Source organism: Monodelphis domestica, chromosome 8, assembly GCF_027887165.1.
Source record: "Monodelphis domestica isolate mMonDom1 chromosome 8, mMonDom1.pri, whole genome shotgun sequence".
NCBI lineage: Eukaryota > Metazoa > Chordata > Mammalia > Didelphimorphia > Didelphidae > Monodelphis > Monodelphis domestica.
In genome coordinates, this window is record NC_077234.1 from 165,084,820 (window position 1) to 165,101,469 (window position 16,650).

Below are 16,650 nucleotides of genomic sequence, written 5' to 3' on the forward strand. Positions count from 1 at the left end.
GCAGTCCCAACACACACACCTTCACCAGTCAGCCCCCTTATACTTTGATCTTAGACTTCGTATTACATTGAAATAAAAATGCCTAGATCATAAACGAGCCCCAACATAGAACCTTTAGGGCTTTCTCCATTTTGAACCCTCTATTGGTAGGGAAGCAAAATGTTTTTAACTAAGGACATTCTTTGAATGACTTTGTTTTGATAGTAAACATAATAATTAGAAGAATTGTATGTTGTATTCTCTTTTTTGAAAAAGACTATTTTCTATAATTTTATTTTCTTCTATAGCATTTGGTGGTGAGAAATGGAAAACAAACGTGCTATTAACATCGTTTCTTTGTCCAGGGTAAGTGAATTCTTCCGCCAACATCTTTGTGTATAATAAGAAAGTTAAAAGAGGGTAGAGCAGAAATTTTTCTAAAATTTTTTGAATTTAAAAATAAAATTAATTTAATTCACTTCTTTGTGAACTTAAAATACTAAATAAAATGAGCATACGTCTTTTACTTTTAAATATATAATAAATTCATTGCTTAAGTTTGAAAGCTGCCTTGGTTGTTTCCTTCAGTTGTTCTTTACAGTGCATTAAAAACATTTTTTTCAATAACCATCTGATTTTTTTCCTCTTCCTTTCTTTGGCAACATCATAAGGATTCTTCTAACTCTGCTTCTTGCCTGTTGTGGGGGAGGGGTGGCAAGGCAGGACAATAATCCTTGTTAAAAATGAACATAATCAAGCAAAACAAATCCCCATCTTGACCATGTCCAAAGATATGGTCCTGATTCTGCATCTTGAGTCTTTGATTTATCTTTTAGAATTGTAGTTGACTATCTTATTCATTGATCAGATTTCTTAAGTCCTTCACAGTTGTTTGATTTTATTGTATGCGTGATTTGGGGTTCTGCTCACTCAATTCATTCTGCATTACTTCATACAAACAAATCATACCAGCTTTTCTATGAAGCCATTGCTTCGATGATTTTATAGCACAATGATACTCTATTACTTTCATATACCATATTTTGTTCAGTCATTCTCCAATTGATGTTGTTGCAGATTCTATAATAAAATTTGCTGCTATATTTTGTAAATTTGTGTCCTTTTCTTCTTTGATCTGTTTGGAGTATAGACCGAAGAGTATCACTGGTGCACATGTGCACAGTTTAGTCATTATTTGGGTATAGTTCCAAATTTTTCCCTAGAAAGTCTGAATTCATTCATAGTTTCACCAATAGTGCATTAATGGAGGGCAGCTGAGTGGCTCAATGGATTGAGAGTCAGGCCTAGAAATGGGAGAACTTCGGTTCAAATCTGGCCTCAGACACTTCCTAGCTGTGTGTCTCTGGGAAAGCCATTTAACCACCATTGCCTAGCCCATACCACTCCATGCCTTGGAACCAATACACAGCTTTGATTCTAACTTGGAAGGTAAGGGTTAAAAACAGCAGTGCATTGATGTGCCTGTTTTCCCACAATTCCTCTAACAACTGTCATTTTTCTAATCGATGGGCAATGGAAGCCTTGGGGGGTCTTTTAATTGTTTTTCTTATTATTATTTGTGGCATTTTTATATATATTTTTTTTATAGTTTGGACTCATTTTGAAAATTGTCTGTTCTTATCCTTTGGTCATTTGTCTTGTCAGGAAATAGCTCTTGTTCTCATATATTTGAACCAATTTTTTATATATATCACATGCCAGTCTTTTATTAGAGAAATGTTGCTGCAAAATATTTTTCCTTATTTGTTTATTACTTTATAATTTTAACTACATTGATTTGTTTTGTTAGAAAAACTTAAATCAAAATCTGTTTTATCTTTTATAATCTCTCTTCCTCTGACCATGGTTGAAAATACATTTATTTCTTTGCTCCTCTTATTCTATCACCTTTTATATCTTGGCATATATCCATTTTAAGCTTATCTTAGTTTATGATGTTAGCTTTGATCTATATGTAATTCCTGCTGCTTTCTTGTTCCAGCAGTTTTTGTCATTAAACACTGTTCTGTGTAATGTTCATTTACTCCTGGATCAACTTCTGTTTTTTAATAGTACATTTTGATAATTACTGCTTTGTACTATAGTTTGTTTACTAAGTCTCAAAGAGAAGGTTATTCAAGAGCTATTTTTTGGATGTCTCTGTGACATTTATTTTTATCTGTAAAATTAAGTACTTCTAGTTTGGCAGTAAGTTTTAGCTAGAAGATTTGTTTTCTCTTCCTAAAAATTATTTTGATGGTCTTTCTCAGTTCTCATTACAATTGTTTTATAGTACCCTATGTCTAAAATTTTCTGTTTAATTACAGTAAAAACTTCCCTCCTGAAGATAGTTGAGATAAGCATGCATTCCTGTCTTCTAAGAAAGAATATTAACTCCTAATAATCCAGTCTCATTAGATCAAGGAATAAAGACTAGTAAAACCTCTGAAAACCTATATCTGATATCTTCATATATCTAGAATAGTTCAGAAGTTAGGCAGAAAAAAAAGCTTAGGTAGAAAAAACAAAAACTTCCAACCTCCTAGCAACAACAAAAATAGCCAAGAAAAGCTAAAGATTGTGCTTTAACAGACTGTGATTGACTTTTCCCTCACCAGAAGGAAAGGAGCAGGTTGATTGGCTGACAGTGTTTGTAAAAACCTGGGCCAGCCTTTTCTCCTGAAAACTGAGAAGTACAGGAGAGACCACAGGAGACCTTAGAAGAGACAAGAAAGGGGGGGAAAGCATATAACAGGGAATCAATGCAACAGTCACTTATCGAGCACCTATTATGTGAGAGGTGGCAGCAGTGGTAGAGATCACAAGCAGTTAACCAGGATAGCTAGCACCAGACAATCTAAAAGAAAAGAGCCAGCAACAGAGACAAAGAATTGAATACTTCTACAGTATGTGGGGGAGCAAACAGTTACCTATACTTCAATAGCCCTAGAAGGCAAAGGCATAGATAAATCTCTGGCTGTATGTAGGATGGAATATAGGGGAAAAGACAAACAGCTAGCCTCCTGCAGCTCAGACCCCTAAAGATGTTATACCAAGAGCATGCCCAATGGTATATTTACGTAATTGGGCACTGGGGGAGAGGTGTTTTTCATTTTACAGCAATAAGGAGAAGGCATAAATCTATCATATGCTCCAGTATATGTACAAGTTGCAGGATAGAGTTTTCACTGCATTGTGGATCCCATCTTGTGGATTCCACATTTATAGTAAAAGACAAAGCACAGAAGTATAAGGAAGTTTTGCTACCTTAAAGGAAAAATTGACATTTATACATGACTTGAAATGGATGAACCCCATAAAACATCTATGAATTATTGTATTATTGACCTTATGGGATAACAGGGTTCATAAAGGTAGTTGTTCAAGTTGAAGATTATATGAATTATCTTCAACTACTGTGCTGAACTGTGCTAAGCACCTACTTGAATTAGAACACTTACACCACTTTTTTAAATAAAGTATTATCAATTCTCAGTTAAAAGAGAGCATATCCTACCTTTTTTTTTTTTTTAAACCCTTACCTTCTGTCTTAGAATCAATCCTAAGTTCAGTTCCAAGGCAGAAGACCAATAAGGGCTAAACAGTTAGGGTAACACAGGGAGGAAATATTTGAGGCAGATTTGAGCCTAGGACTCCTGTCTCTTACTTAGCTTTCTATTCACTGAGCCAAATAGCTGCCTCAGAGGATTCTCTTTTATGAGCACTTTCAAAATTGAATGAGTTTTGTGAAGTGGGGTTTAAGCATTCTACCTTGATGCAGATTTATAAATGTGGTTTTAAAAAGTGACACTATAAGAAAAATTATTGCTTTTTTTTCTTAAGAGGAAAGAAGTACTCTCTGGCAACAATTTATCTTCTGAGAAATTTTTTTTTTTTATGCTGAAGAAACTAAACTGTTTGGACACTACTTGCCAACTTGGGCCTTGACAACTAATAATTAGAATAAAAATATCTCACTTATACATAGTGTTTTAAAATTTATAAAGCACTTTACCCCCAACAATCCTTTAAGATAAATAACATGAGGATTATTCTCCCCCTTTTGTAGGCAAAGTAAACACACACTCATGTTTAATAATTTGTCGCTGGTTGCATAGCTTGTAGGAGTAGGATACATATATATTTACCTGAAGATAGCAAAGCTAACCTGTTGCTAGATAAAGGCAGGTAGGTTGTGTAGTATAATAAAAAGAACATTGAGCTAGAATTCAGCACACCTATATTTCAGTTCCAGTTTGCACCACTTACTATTTTAGCAAATGACCAAACTTTTCCAAGCCACAGTTTTGTCTTCTATAAAATGATGATAATCATAGTTGCTCAACCTGCAACACAGGGTAGTTGTGCTGAATAAATGAAATACTGAATCTGAATGTCCATTGGCAATTTTTATAACATTACATAACTGTATTATTGTTTTTAGGAAAATGTGTTCATCCTCAGGAAGCCTTCATGAGTATAGTTATTGTTTTCTTGCTCTCCTAATGTTCATTGATTTTAGGACTAGGTTTTTCAGAATATCAAATGCTATTTAAAAAAAAGATTCCATGAGGATGTTGCTTTATCATTCATTGACTCTAAAGGACTTTCCTTTAGTATTATAAAGAAGGCATTTTTAATATTGCTTGTACCTAGAATTATGTACAGAGTCAAACATTAATGTATTATATAAGTTATCATATAGAAAATTTTGACCTGGCATATGTGATGATAATCAATTATTAGGCTTTGTGTGTTTGTTCCAGAATATACTTGCACAAATCCTTGAAATGATGAAACTGTTCCTTCACACCTTGCAAACAAGAGCACATACAGGCAGACAAAGAATATCATTCATGTGATGCAGAAATAACATATACTATTTTTTAAAAATGCTGACGAAGGCAAGAAAACCACCTGAGACAAGGTTGCTCATACCTTTGATTCAGTAGTCAATAATGTAGGCAGGCAGCTATTTTATATTGCCAATGAAGGAATGAAGCTGCACACTCACTCCATTCTTGAGAAATAGGCAAAAGATAGAAAGCAAATTTCTATTTCCATACCACATATATCTATTGTATGCAATAGTTGATATTCATGAAAGTGACCCTTTATCATCAGTAAAACTTAAAAAATTTTTTATCTATTGTCATGCAAAATACATTTTCATATTGGTCATTGTTGTAAGAGTAAAGTCATACATAACCAAAACCCCCAAATAAAACCATAAATACATTGATGTGAAAGATGACCCCAACAGTTCTTTCTCTGGAGATAGATAGTATTCTCCATCATATCATAATCATAAGTCTTTTAGGATTGTCTTAGATTATTGCATTGCTGAGAATAGCCAAATTTTCACAGATAATCATTGTCCAATATTATTATTATATGCATTGTTCTCCCAGTTCTGCTTATTTCCCTCTGTTTAAGTTCCTGCAGATTTTTCCAGCTTTTTCTAAAATCATATTTCTTACAGCATAATAGTATTCTGTCAGTAACATGTACCACAATTTGTTCAGCCGTTCCTCAATTAATGGACATCCCCTCAATTTCTAGTTCTTTGCCACTACAAAAATAGGAAACATATTGTTATTTAGGAAAGGAAATAATATGTGAATTTTTGTGAAAAATTGTGAATGTGAAAAATGTGAAAAATATTTCCTTTAAAATGTTAAATAAAATGTATTAGAATTATTTAGAACAGTTCATTCCCAGAAGATTTGCAGTGATCAAAATTTGTTTGACCTCTTTATTTGATGTTTTCTTACAACTATATGAATGGTAAGGATCAGTTGTTTAACCTATGATTATTCATATAGTGATTTAATATCATTTTTTACTTTTCTCATGTTTTTCAATCAAAAAAACTTTTGTTTTTCAGGATTGTATTTGCTGATTTCTTTATTATGAACCTGATTCTGTGGGGAGAAGGATCTTCAGCAGCTATTCCCTTTGGGACTTTGGTTGCCATATTGGCCCTTTGGTTTTGCATTTCAGTGCCACTGACTTTTATTGGTGCCTACTTTGGTTTTAAGAAAAATGTGAGTTCACAGACATGTAGTATATAAAAAATGAAAGTTTCTATTCAGAACTTGAGATTTGACAGAGCTTAAAAGAAGCAAATTCTTTATCTTTTCTGCCTTATCAGGTTTTCACAGGAATTTGATAAATTCTTAGTTTATTGAGTCTACAAACTTGTTTTGCAGGTTTTTTTTTTTAACTGTCAGAAAGTATAGCATCAATACTTCCATGATATCCTATCTATTCTACTCCCATTCCCACTTAAATATATCCATAAAAGCATATATTAGTATTTTCATAGAATAGATTATAATTTATTTAAGACTTAATCTGACTGTAAAGGTTCATTTCCCTTAAATAATAAGTTTGTTGCAAAATTATATTCTCAAAAATGTTCATTTGTGTAAAGGAAAAATGAAGTTGCTATTTATGCATGTATATGCACATAAATAAAATTTTAAGTTCAATTTCCTTCAACCTATTCATCCAACAACAAATGAAATAAAAGTACTAATAGCCAAAACATTTGTTAAAAGTATGCTAATTTGGCATCACTGTCTTGAACTGAAATTATAGGGTGCATTTCTGATACCCTTTTCAGAAAAAATGAACATCTCTACCCATAAATGAATATGTTTAGGTACTTTTTAATTTCCTTTTTTTTCATGGTATCATGTAGTGTGTTATGAAAGGGACAATAATTGAGCTTATCACCAATAGCCTGTGGTCATAAAGCTTCATACAGCCTCATTGTATTCACTATGTTCTTAATAAAATTGAGCAATTTTAGTAAAGATGACAGTATTCCACCTCCATATGAAAAAATACATTGACAAAGTTTTCAGTACTAGCTGATTTTTTCTCCAATAAGTATATAATTAAAAAGAAAACTCTAGCTGTACCTTGTTATTAACTACTATTTGCACAGTACTACATTATCTACTTCTGTGTGTTTCTTACTTTGTCTAAAGCCATTAGTCAGTGGATAGCTGCTGGAAACAGTGGTGACTTAATCCAGTAAGCCAGATCTGAATATAGCACTTAGTGGTCTCTAGTTCATTGCTTTTAAATACAAATTTCAGTTTGATGACTTAAGTAGACTTCTCTTACCATTAGTGTCAGCATGGAAGCTAAGGGAAAAGCTGGCAAATAGTCCAGTACAGAGAATATTTTAAATGGATATATAATTATTTCTTTCCTTTTTTCTTAAAGGCCATTGAACATCCAGTCCGTACCAATCAGATCCCTCGTCAGATTCCTGAACAATCCTTTTACACAAAACCATTACCTGGTATTATTATGGGAGGAATTTTGCCCTTTGGGTGCATCTTTATACAACTTTTCTTTATTCTGAATAGTATCTGGTAAGCTTACTACAAAGACCTCATTCTCAGAAATATCACTTTATTGTTTGCTCAATATGATTGATATATTAAAAATAATATTATGGATATAATAAATGTAGGCAGTTATCCAATAATCAGAAATCTTTAATTGTCAAAAAAAAAATTGTCAAAATTTGACCTTTTCCATGAAGACAAAAGTTCTATGCTATTGATTCCCTGTTCTGTACATTCCTCAGAATACCATATGTAACATATATGCTGTGTTACGATCATTGTATGATCAATTGTACTGATACGGTTGCTATTGAAAATAACCATGAATTGACTAAATAAATTAATCAAAAAGAAAGAAAATGGCCATGACATAATAACTAAGAATTAACCTGATTTTCTAGGTGAATAATGAATTTTTATTAATATTTTAACTTTAATAAGATTTAACTAAATTTAAATTTAACATTTAGGATATGTACCAAACTATAAATTTTTCATATTTTCATATATATTTAACTAATATTGGTATCAACTTTAACACCAAAGGTAGAAGAAACAGAAAATTAGTTATATATTCTAAATTGAGTAACTGTTTTAGGGCCTAGATAAATGAAATTGCTGTGTTCCTCCCCTCCCCCCTTCCTTGTTCTCCTTAACCTTAATAGGCCTTAGTATTCTTTTTGACTTGTTACGTTGGTTTCAGAGGTGAGGCAGACTTTTTATATACTTTGAGAAGTGACTAGTTAATGTGACATTTTTTAATAGAGACAATGATTTCCATTTCAAATTGACATTTTGTCATTTTTAGGTCTCATCAGATGTATTACATGTTTGGCTTCCTATTTCTGGTGTTTATTATTTTGGTTATTACATGTTCTGAGGCAACAATACTACTTTGCTATTTCCATCTGTGTGCAGAGGTATGTATTAGTAATCTTTAGCTATGCTCATTTTTAAACAGTAGACATAATTGTGCATAAATTATTTCTATGTATAATTTTATTCATTGTATGGTGTAAGTTCATCTTAGCAAGATTTGGCATAGGTTCCAAAGTTAAAATTAAAACTTCTTTAGGAAGATCATTAGGCAATGAAATCAATTAAAATACAACTCTAATTCGTTGAGTCGCATTAGCTTTTTAGCATTGAGGACTTTTTGAATATATATAGACTTACACAAAAATTTGACAGTGAAGTTCCTCTATCTGTGTTTTTTAGATCATCTACCAGGTAAAAATTTGAGGTTATCTTCATAACAGAGCTAATAGCTTGAGTTATGGAATTACACAAAATACTTGTTACTAAACTGAAAAATTTCAGTGTTAAGCAAATTACCAGGGACAAATTAAAATAAATATATTCCCATAATATAAGCCTTATACAGTTTTGGATTGCTTAAATATAATGATGTCCTTTTTATTGCAGTTGCTTTGATTTGTATGATTTGACATTGAGTTCACCAGGTTTTGATAAGTTTTAAAAATTCTTTATTATGAAACTATACTTTTATTACTTCTGTTATTAAGTATGTCTTTGAGCAAGTCCATTTTCCAACATTAATCTTTGCTTGTAGCCCATAGGTTTTCAGAGACCTTTAAATCATGTAAGAGACAGTTGCATGGCACACTGGATAGAACACTGTTCACAAAGATGAGAAAACCTGAGTTCAAATCCTGCCACAAGCACTAGATGTTTATCCCTGGACAAGTCACTTTAACCTTAGTCTACCTCAATTTCTTCATCTATTAAATGGGTGTAATAATAGTACCTACCCCACCTGCACCCTTAGAATGGTTGAGAGGTTAAGATAATAATTGCATAAAGAATTTTATCAACCTTAAAGTGCTTTGCTAACTATTATCACAACACCACCACCATCATCATCAAGTTCACAGCCCATTGAAGCATATTTATATCCATCTCAGGTTAATTTCATAATCATGAGGGAAGCGTGTTATGACGAAGGGTCCTCTTGTGTCGTTCCATCTCCTTTTAAATTCCAGAACAATTTGGTTTCTTCTATAAGTATTTTATCAAAATTCTTTCAATGGGGATAAGCCTTCCATGCCCATTGGCTGTTAAAAAAAATCCCCCAAACATTTGAGAGTGGTTGTGCTACAGTCTAATGAAGACAACCATTTCTTTTTGTTCATCTGGACTTAAAGTGGTTCTGGTATAGTCTTGAATAAAAAAATGTGTTTCATCAGTAAAAGATTATTTTTTAGTCATCATCAGTATTTTAGTCTTACCCATAATGAACATTTTTCCTTCTTAGCAAGGGTTAGAAGATTTTTTAAATCTTTATTCTTCCAACTTTTAGAAGCTCTTAACCACTCTATAGAGGAACAAATAGCAATCCCTATAGCAATAGTTCAGGTGATCTGAACATTTAGTGTTTTCTGATGATTAATTAGACTGTTTTGAAGTAATAGTTTGTCCATGCTTGATTTTAAAAAAATTTTTTCATTTACACCTCACTTGTACTTGAGTATATATGATCTTGTTTCATTGTGGACTCGAGCTATCTTGAAATGCTTGACTTCCCCAAAATACCAATTACCATATTGCCTCCAATAGTCATTGGCATGCTGGTTAAAAAATTATAAATTTTACAGATTTCTTTTTCTTAAATACTTATTATTAAAAAAAGATAAAGAGCAATGAAACACGTATGACAAAATCTAGCACTTTAGTTGACAGAGAACTAACCTTAACTGGGCAAAATCAGCCTTAACCCAGTTTCATCTGGTTAAGATTAAGCATTCTGAATCACCCACTTGGATGAATGAGTGCAACTTTTATTAAGCACTTAAGTATGCAAAGCACTAAGGATTTAAGTAGAAAAGTCATACAATTCTTGTTCTCCAGGAACTCCCATTCTAATAAGGGAGATAGCACAATAGTTTTAGACAAGGTTTTAGCTGCAAGTCAGATGGAAGAGCCAATAGAATGGAATGGCAAAGCACATAGTAACCCTTCTTTTTTAATGCCATTTTGTTTTTTTTAAAAATCACACTAGTTTTTGATGTTGAACTGTTTGACAGAGCCAGGACTTTTGGTGACAAGAACTTTTATTTCTGGGTCTTTATTAGCTGTGGCTATAGCTCCTGCAGGAGCAGGTGCCAAGCAGCATCTACACAGGGTGTGAGGTTTCCCAGGATGTTGGCTACAGATATTGGATTGCAAACATTGCTGTTCCTAAGGCATTTGGGTTTAGCACCTGGACTGTCTTCATTAGGATCTCAGGAAATTCTAGTCAAAGTGATGGTGGTGATTGGACTTTTCTAGCACGTACTGCCTCTTATCTCTCCCTTGGATGCCTTGCTGTTTCAGCTAAGCTGCTGGCTAATTTGCCCTGGATTAGCAGTTGGGGGAGATATCTGACTCACTTCCCTGGATGATGGCTGCTAAAGCTGGGCTATAGATTCATAACATAAGCTGTCACAAAATAAGACAATATCAGAATTATTACTTGCTGTCAATTCATTTGACATTTTTGTACTTAAGTAGCTTCAGGTGAGTGCTATAGTATTTAAAACTAATTTTTAAATTTTTATATGTAAAGATCAAAGTTTGTATTTTTTAAATACCATTTCTTTATTATAGTTCTTGTTCCATTTAGTCTTAAGAAAAGGACAATTCTTTTTTTAAACCTGTACCTTCCATCTTAGAATCAATACTATGTTCCAAGACAGAAAGCAGTAAGGGCTAGGCAGTGGGAGTTAAGTGACTTGCCCAGGGTCTCATGGTTATTGAGTTTCTGAGACTAGATTTGGACTCAGGACCTCCTGTCTCCAGGCCTGGTTCTCTTTCAATCCACTGAGCTGCCTACCTGCCCCCCAAGCACAGTCTTATAAAAGGAGAATTTTATTAATGATTTAAATATGATGCTCTAAGACAATTTTACTTTAGACTGGTCAAGAAGTACATTAGAAATGTTCTTTTTAGAGCCTGTCTACATCATTTATTACAGTGGTGTCAAACAAAACAGATCCCTACTCACCTCATACTGACTTACAAAACCACAAATTAACATTATCCTTGTTGCATTATAACTTTATTTTGTTAAACATTTCCAAGTTATATTCTAACCTTTTTGGAGCCCATTTAGAAGTTTTTGTGAGGAGGAAAAGAGGAGAACTTGACACCTCTGATTTACTAGATTGTTTCTATTGCCTTTTCCCATCATTATTTGAGTTACCTAATAATAGCAAATGATATAAGGAATGGAATTATAGATTATACTAAAAGTATTTCTATTTGGTTTTGTAATGTTTTAATCCATACCATGAAAGTCTACATTATATTAGAAAGTTTCCAGGTTCTGTCATCCACTAAAAGTCCAATCTCTTTGCAGATTTTTGTTTTATACCTCCTTTAAAAGGGTTCCTGCTGGGCCAAAAGCCACATGTCAGAATAAAAGTAAATAAAAAGTTGTCTCACCAAATTGTTATTTAAACTTAGTTTGCTTAATTCTCTAGATAAGAACTGAAAGCAAGCTTGATGACTATACCTAACTTAATTCTTCCCAATATATAAAACTAAAAATTTATAAATAGAGAAGAATAATTTGGAAACATATAAGTAACTTTTTTATGTTTATGTGGAATTTTTGAGGTGGGGATGGGATTTAAATATAACTGTCTTTGACAGTTTGATTTTTCTTTCTTCTTTGGCCAGCCTTATAAACACTTTTCTGGTTGTGAACACTGAAAAGGAGGTAGGAAAGAGAAAAGGATTTTGATCCTTCTTAGCACCTTTAGAAAAGGGTTTGGTTTTTGCCCCCCAAAACAAATGAAAATGATATTCCCTGCTCTAAGCACATAAATAGGAGGCTTGGGAGTAGGAAGTTCTTTTATGTTGTCAGACACTGTCACTTGCTTATTTCTTTTTTTTTTCCCCCCTAAAACCCTTACCTTCTTTCTTGGAGTCAATACTGTGTATTGGCTCCAAGGCAGAAAAGTGGTAAGGGCTAGGCAATGGGGGTTAAGTGACTTGCCCAGGGTCACACAGCTGGGAAGTGCTTGAGATCAGATTTGAACCTAGGAACTCCTCTAGGCCTGGCTCTCAATCCATTGAGCCACCCAGCTGCCCCCATACACTTGCTTAATTCTTAATTAGTTTGTTTTGTTTGAGGTTGGGGGGGGGGGGTGTAATTATTTTTCCATGTTATACAAAAGGATTCTATTCTGGAGGGATGGGTTTATATGCAGAAATGTGATAGAGATTCAGAAAGAATCAGCACAACTTGTTTAAAGAAAAGTGTTTCGTGGGTTTGCAACTAATGACTAAAATTGAACATTTGGATAATCTGTACTTTGTTTTTTCATTCTGTTTAATGAACTACTGTTTGTTTCTTATTACTTATGGGTGTTTTTCCCCCCTCTTAGGATTATCACTGGCAGTGGCGTTCATTCCTCACCAGTGGCTTTACTGCAGTATATTTCTTAATATATGCTATACACTATTTCTTTTCAAAGCTACAAATCATAGGAACAGCCAGTACAATTTTGTACTTTGGTTATACTATGATAATGGTCTTGATCTTCTTCCTTTTTACAGGTAACTATTAAAATTCCTTTCATTTAGAAACATTTCAGTTTATTTTGAGGCTAATAGTTCAGATAGCATCTATAAAATTCCATGAAATCTGTGTTTCCACTCTCCTGTCAAATCCCCCACTCTCCTACAGTATAAAAGTTAGTTTATCCACTAAACTTGAAAGGTAAATAGAGCAGAGAATTGTATGGGATGGGGTAATGGTAGCCTCTCAGAAGTAGCCATTCTTCATAAACTTCCACTTGGCTCACACTTGTCCAAATACTCCCTACTCTCAGCCAAGGAAATAGTATCTATCTAGCTCGGGATAGAAGGGATAGTCCTCCATTGGAGAATAAAGGAGGAAATGGGGGAGGCGGGGACCAGTAAAGATCACACAATGAAAAGCCCTTTAGCTAAGTAAAGTAGAAAATTAAATAACCATGTTCCATCCTGGGGTGTTCAGAGCCTGGGAAATAGTGCACTATTCTCATCAATAATAAATACTTTTAATGTACCTATTTGTGTTTCAGATACAGTGAATAGTGTCAAAAAGTAAAATCTGACAGTCATTTATAAAATATCAGTTTAGTTCAGAAACTTTTTGTAAAAAGTAAATGTGTCAGACAATCTTTTGCAAGGTTTTTAATCCAACCATCCTCTTGAGGGTCCTCACAAAACAAAAATACAAATTGTTAAAATTTGGAAAATTTTCTTGCTGTGGTTAAAAGTGAGAGAAGCATCTTTTATATATTTTAATAAGATTTCTACAAAGCTGTCATCTAAGGCTAGGCTCAGTAGAGAAGGAAGGTAATAGCAGTCAGGTTAACTTAAGAAAACAATACTAGGAGGGTTTTGTTTCCATGTTAGAGGGTCTAGATCTCTCATCTGAATATTATTAGCCTAAAGTTAGAATATTCATACTAAGTCTCTGTCTTCTCTGAATATATGGCTTATTATTTGTGGAAATTCATTTAGAATTCTATTTTATATTGTCTTATGGCACCTTGAATATTGTTATGTAGGTGTGTTATTTGTATATGTTCCTATTTTTGTATTTCCATGTGGAGATTGTAAGATTTTTTTGAGAACAAGAACTATTATTTACCTAAACAATGCAATAGGTAAATATTTATTTTATGAATAAGTGAATAAACTTTAAAAATACTTATGGTTATTTTTAAACTTAACTTTAAAGGAAGTATACTTGACTTGAAATCTTTGAACTTTAAAAAAAATTCATAACTATTTCAACATAATTTGGTTTTCTCTGTAATCTTGTGTTTTATTGAGAAGTGGCCTAGAAGCTTCATTAGACTGTTGTCTAAAGTGTCCATAACACAAAATTAGAATGAGAATCCTTGTTCTGAACACATGTAATTGGCTTACATATGATAGCAGGATTTTTTAACAGGGAGGGGGAAAGTTCAGATAAGGAGGGAGCAAATAACCATTTATTAAGCACCTCACTTTGTATGTGCTTTTTTGATGCTCACAACTATTCTGTGAGGTAGTTGCTATTAATCCCATTTTCGAGATGGTGAAATTGAGGCCCAACAGGAGGAGACTTTGAAATTCGGGGAATGGGAAAAAGAGCTAGACCTAGAGTTACTTCTAGGACTCCAGTTCCGAAGCTGGGTGTGTAGCATGGTGGGGCAGGGTAAGGTAGAATATTATCCACCCTCTTTATTTACATTTAATTCCTTTTAAATGTCAGTCTTACAACTAGAGCTTGGTTCACATTGGAATGAGATGAGAATTTGAGACTGAAGTTAGAAAGCACATTTTAGGAACCAGCTGGGTATGGTCTCCAGTAGCGAAAAGGAGGAATTCTCAGGCCAAGGCAGGCTGAGAAAGAAGGATTTTTGTGGGCACCTAACTAGATTGACTACTTCAGGTGTCCATTTGTATGTTAGAGATCTACAGAAGTTGGAGACCTACTATTATGTAGTATTAGTGCTTATAATGACAAGCTGAAGTATTGTAATGTTGTGGAATGACTCTATCAAAGCAAATTAGTATTGGGTGTTTGTCTTTCAAGCCTTGGGATGTTGATAATCCATTTAGTTAAGGAAACTTGAGTCAATCATAACATCCTCATTTAGTTGAATTTATGCATTTTATTTTATAACTCTAAATATTAAATTTAAATTGGCCACAACCTTCCCTGTCCTTGGAAATATTGAAGAAGAAATTGAACCGACTTCTTAACAGGGAAGTTAGGAGAATAATGCCTGGAGCAGAATAACCTCGAATCTCTTCATTCCAAGATTTCATGATTTTTATATTGTGAAAATTTTTTAAGGTAATAGCAGTTTTTCATTCTATAATAGAAAAAGTTTTCTTGAAATTAAAATGGTTGCATCTAGGAAATTTGAGCCAGAGTTTCCATTTCAAATAGTACCAAAGTAAAGTATTAAGAGAATTTGAGTAACTTTTAGGTAAGTCACGAGTTCTTTACCTTTTTTTTGTCATGGACCCCCTTTAACTCTCAGAATTATTTTTAAAATGCACAAAATAAAATACAAAGGAAACCAATTCTATTGAAATATGGCTATCGATTTGTTTTTAAACAAGCTCACAGACCACAGGATTAGAGCTTCTACTTTAAGCCAAATAATTACAGATGAGAGTAGATTTAACAAAAAAATTTAATAGATCTGTAACTACTAAATGTTTTGAATATACTTTGCTCTTTCATTTTAGATTTGTGTTTTTCTCATTTATTAACAATAATTTTTTTTTTGTAGGAACAATTGGCTTCTTTGCATGCTTTTGGTTTGTGACCAAAATTTACAGTGTGGTGAAGGTTGACTGAAGAAGCTAATGTCCTCCAGTTAAAACAGAAATAAATTAAATTCTTCATCAACAAAGACCTGTTTTTGTGAATACCTTGAATTTATCAGAAGTATTGGCCCTAGTATTCCTTCAGAAACGTTACTAAATACACCTCTTCCCATATACCTGTTCCCACAAAATGTGTTTTCCACTAAACATTTGTATTGTGATTTGATTTAAATATATTTTCAGTTCTCTATGAAGAGCAAGTTTAAATATGTGCATTTGTAAATACAATAGCTATAATATTTACAATACTTCTAATGACAGAATAGAGGAAGCTGTATCAAGCAACTTAATGCTTACAAAATAAAGGAGTTAATTGTAAATAGGATTTTCTAGGCTCAGTAGGTGGAAAGAATTATTTTTCTTTGAAAGAAGTAACTTTTTATCATGGTAATTTTGAAGGATGACTCCTATGATGTGTTAATTTTATTTGGGATGTGGCTTTTTAAAAAAAAAAAAATCTTGTACTGGTTGTAATTGTTCATATATTCCTACTTCTCTATGTTGACTTCATTATTCCCATGGTATTGGCCTTTTAAACTATGTGCCTCTGAGTCTTTGGATTTATAAATTTGTTATCTTAATAAATATTGTAAAAATGTCTACATTGCATCATTACCTGTTAATAATTATATTCTTGAAAGTTCTGTAAATACAAATATAGTGAGTTGATAATATTTTGAAATGATTTATAGTATTTTGTTGAATTTTGCTATATTTTGTTAATGTAGCATTTTTAGTTTTTTCATATAATTTAAATTCAGTCTTCTGGGCTTACATGACTAATCCAAAAATTTTAATTGTTGAATAATAGTGAAGTTACTAAATCCATATATCCAACCAGTGCATTCTGCTGAAAGTCCAGTATTTAATGTCTGAATAATCATTGAGAACTTTTTATACTAACTGGTTTCAGGTAAGG

General features: G+C 32.9%; 1 protein-coding gene across 1 annotated transcript in view; it reads left to right on the forward strand.

Moving 5' to 3' along the window:
- Positions 1-16,331, forward strand: part of TM9SF2 (transmembrane 9 superfamily member 2) — a 76,798-nt gene extending 60,467 nt beyond the window's left edge. The window contains exons 12-17 of the mRNA XM_001376903.5: positions 288-345; positions 5,867-6,026; positions 7,219-7,370; positions 8,155-8,266; positions 12,737-12,908; positions 15,635-16,331. Coding sequence (XP_001376940.2) covers positions 288-345; positions 5,867-6,026; positions 7,219-7,370; positions 8,155-8,266; positions 12,737-12,908; positions 15,635-15,702 — 722 coding nt within the window. The 3' untranslated portion in view covers positions 15,703-16,331. The remainder of the gene's footprint in view (positions 1-287; positions 346-5,866; positions 6,027-7,218; positions 7,371-8,154; positions 8,267-12,736; positions 12,909-15,634) is intronic.
- The last annotated feature ends 319 nt before the right edge of the window (positions 16,332-16,650 follow it).